A 3323-nucleotide genomic window follows, 5' to 3' on the forward strand; every position below is an offset into this window, starting at 1 on the left:
ACAAAGTTTGAAACAAGTTTTTAAAAGACATTTTGGGATCATACTAGCTACCAATCGGCTCAGCGGTAATTCTGTAGGCTTACGCGTCACACATTTGTTTTCGATACCAGTGGTTAGAAGAGCCCAGATAGCCCATTATATAGCTTTGTGTTTAACAGCAACTAAGCCGTTAAACAAATACACTAGCATTAGGATTTCCCCGATTAACTCAAAAGAATTTACAGTTAGAAATCAATAATTGATTTTTAAATAATAAAGCGAATATAAGAATTGTCTATCGATGTGTTGATTTTTCATTCTTATGTGATAGAAAGCATAATTGTATAACTATAATTTTATATTTTAAAAAATGTTTATCTGAATTTATGAGGCACTCTGGTGAGTAGTCTGAAGTAACTGTAAAATCTTAGTGTTGTATACCTGAGAAAAGAAGTTTCCTTTGTAAAGAAGAGAGTTTACAGAAACACAACGAAGTCGACATGCGTATAATCGCACCTCGCGATTTTGACCTGACGAACATGCCGCTGTCAGCTGTTCAAAAGTAAAGAAGACAACGATTACTTTTACGCGTCAATCAAAAGGTCACAATTCCCGCCTATTGCAGAAGCACCGCCCTCTGTTGTCCGATACTTTAGATGGAAGAGAATAAAGTCGACATCTCGACCTTAGCAACAGGAAGGTACTTCTCATCGTCAACTGTTGAGAGTCTGTTTCCCAACAAGATGGTAAGGGTGCGGTTCTGTCTTGTTCCGGGCCTACTCAACCCTTCTTCTGCATCGAGTCGGAGCCAATGAGTTCTGGAGTGTTGTGATGTATTGTGTGACGCCTTGCCTTTTGTGTGTCGTCATGTGGACTTGCGCCAATCGACAACGAGAAACGTACCCATTCATCAGCGCCATACTGGGGAGCTCGTTCTAAAGCGAGGCCACCTTGGCTCGTTTTGTAAGTACGATCGGTTCGGCGCCAATGTCTTCTGTACAATGGCTACCAACTCGCCAGATCCATACGCAGTCAGAAGTAGCGTGGCCTCTCTGACGAGCATACACGCTAGTAGGAGCAGCGACATGCAGCTCGCAAGTTCGCAGCCCGGTTTTATGCGCGACCCTGCGGAGTTCAAGTACATGCCGCCGCAGCACCAGAGCCCTAACGGGCACGCTCTTGGCCCTCACACCCAGTGGGTCGGCTTTTCTCCTCACGGAGACCCGGGTACGTGGCCGTCCAGCATGGCTCACCACGGTTTGCATACGCAGGACATCAAACCTCCACCCCACGCTGGGGTTGAACTACACTCAGGCACTTTCACCCAGTACCGTCCCTCACAGCAGGTGCCAGCGTCCTACCCGTGGCATCCGACGTCGTTGGCATCATCTCATATGACGGGCATGGTACCTCCAGGGAACGGATCATCTCCCCCACAACGTCCGGCTTATGGGATGAATGGAATATTAACACACGGCACTAGCCAGCTTCAGCCGGTCATGAGGGACATGTCTCAACACCTAGTAAGTGACCTAAACAACCATCACCATTATCACGATTCCATATACCATCGCAGTTTCGATTCCAGATCAGTTGATAATGACCACGCCGTAATAAACGAATCACCACCACCCAATTCAGAAGATCTCGAAACGTTTGCCAAACAGTTCAAACAGAGACGAATTAAGCTCGGGTTTACGCAGTCCGACGTTGGTCTGGCCCTGGGGACGCTCTACGGGAATGTATTTAGTCAGACAACCATTTGCAGGTTCGAGGCTCTACAGTTGAGTTTCAAAAACATGTGTAAGCTGAAGCCACTGCTATCTAAGTGGCTCGAGGAGGCTGATAGTTCTACGGGCTCTCCGACCTCACTAGACAAGATCGCTTCTCAGGGTCGCAAGCGGAAAAAGAGAACCAGCATTGAAGTGTCTGTGAAGACAGCGCTGGAAACTCACTTTCACAGACAACAGAAACCAGTGGCTCAAGAAATAGCAAGTCTGGCGGATAGCTTACAATTAGACAAAGAGGTGGTGAGAGTTTGGTTTTGTAACCGACGCCAGAAGGAGAAGCGGATGACTTCGAACGTTGACGCCGCAGGAAACCCTCTACCTGACAACGAAACGACAAAGGGACGACAGAAAAGCGATGGAAACCAAGATATTCTTCTGAGGCATACAGAAGGAGGGTTTCACAACAGTCAAATCCCACCCCCCACAAACAGCCCGCCCGTGCTACATTCTCCCCCACCTCATTCCGCTAGCCATTCCATTACAACCATAGGTCAATCCTTGACCGCGCATTGACAAGAAATCATATGGCTTGTGTGATTTTATTTTTAATGATTAGGAACTACAAACATTTGATACTTGACATGTGATTCTTAGGCCTAAAACAAGTTATGTGTAGTGGTGCAATGCATAAACAAAATTTCGCTCTTTTTAGTAAACGAAAAGTTTACTTTTTTTTGCTCATGTTGAGAGAACTTGTATATAATAGTGACGTAACGTCGTCTTAGTTTTTGTGTTTTCGTGCCAATTTCCCATTCTCTCTCATTATCTTCGGACAGCATCCTAAATCTCATGTAAAGAAGATGAAATAACGACTAAACAAGCTTAGATAAGTACGAAAGGTGAGAACACACGCTAGTCGAAGTAGGATCCGAGGTTAAGGTGAGGTAAGAACTGCCTGCAGTGATCTCAAGGTAGATAGTTTGTTTAATGATCTTGGTATTTGCTACCTCTCGAAGAACTGTGTAGATTTAAAGATCGAAATATTGTGTCGAGCTGAATATCGTTTTTGTTTTGAAGTTTAAAACACAAGTATCAAAAAGGTATTTTTTTTCCTTGAAGCCTAATAATTGTATTTAGTTTGAACCTCTCTTCTTACTTTACTTTAGAAGACGTTGTTAAAACGCGTAAAAATTAAAAAAAGACGTAGAATGAAAAAAAGAGCAATTATTTAAACACAAAATATCGTGTTTAAGTGTTAAGACTTATTGTTATTATTTTTAAACTGAAAATTAAACCCCGAATGCTTAAGAAACATTCAGGAATGAGGATGTTTTTATTAATGTAAATTAATAACAATAATAACAATTACGAGCCCTACAGTATAGAAACGTATCCGGTTAACTATAGTGTATAATATTGATGAAAGACTTTATATGTGAAAGGCATATCATACTCTTGGATCACACAGGCCTGCGATGGTTTTAATTCTTGAAATTTTAACATGTTCTACAGTAATTCCTGTACGCTGAATCCGAAAATGATATCCATTTTTTCTTATTCACGAACAGATTTTTCACAAAACGTCATATCGCAATACATAAAAGAAAGACCACA

The 3323-nt window shown here is 42.5% G+C and overlaps 1 protein-coding gene across 2 annotated transcripts in view; it reads left to right on the plus strand.

Annotated features, from left to right (window-relative positions):
* Window positions 1-715: 715 nt before the first annotated feature.
* The window catches only part of LOC106469584 (POU domain, class 3, transcription factor 4-A-like), an 81808-nt gene continuing 79200 nt past the window's right edge, over window positions 716-3323 (plus strand). For both annotated transcript variants that reach the window (XM_013930085.2, XM_022398157.1), the window contains exon 1: window positions 716-2653. In XM_013930085.2, coding sequence (XP_013785539.1) covers window positions 981-2282 — 1302 coding nt within the window. In that variant the 5' untranslated portion in view covers window positions 716-980 and the 3' untranslated portion in view covers window positions 2283-2653. The remainder of the gene's footprint in view (window positions 2654-3323) is intronic.

Source organism: Limulus polyphemus, unplaced genomic scaffold, assembly GCF_000517525.1.
Source record: "Limulus polyphemus unplaced genomic scaffold, Limulus_polyphemus-2.1.2 Scaffold3559, whole genome shotgun sequence".
In the NCBI taxonomy this organism is placed as follows: Eukaryota; Metazoa; Arthropoda; class Merostomata; order Xiphosura; family Limulidae; genus Limulus; species Limulus polyphemus.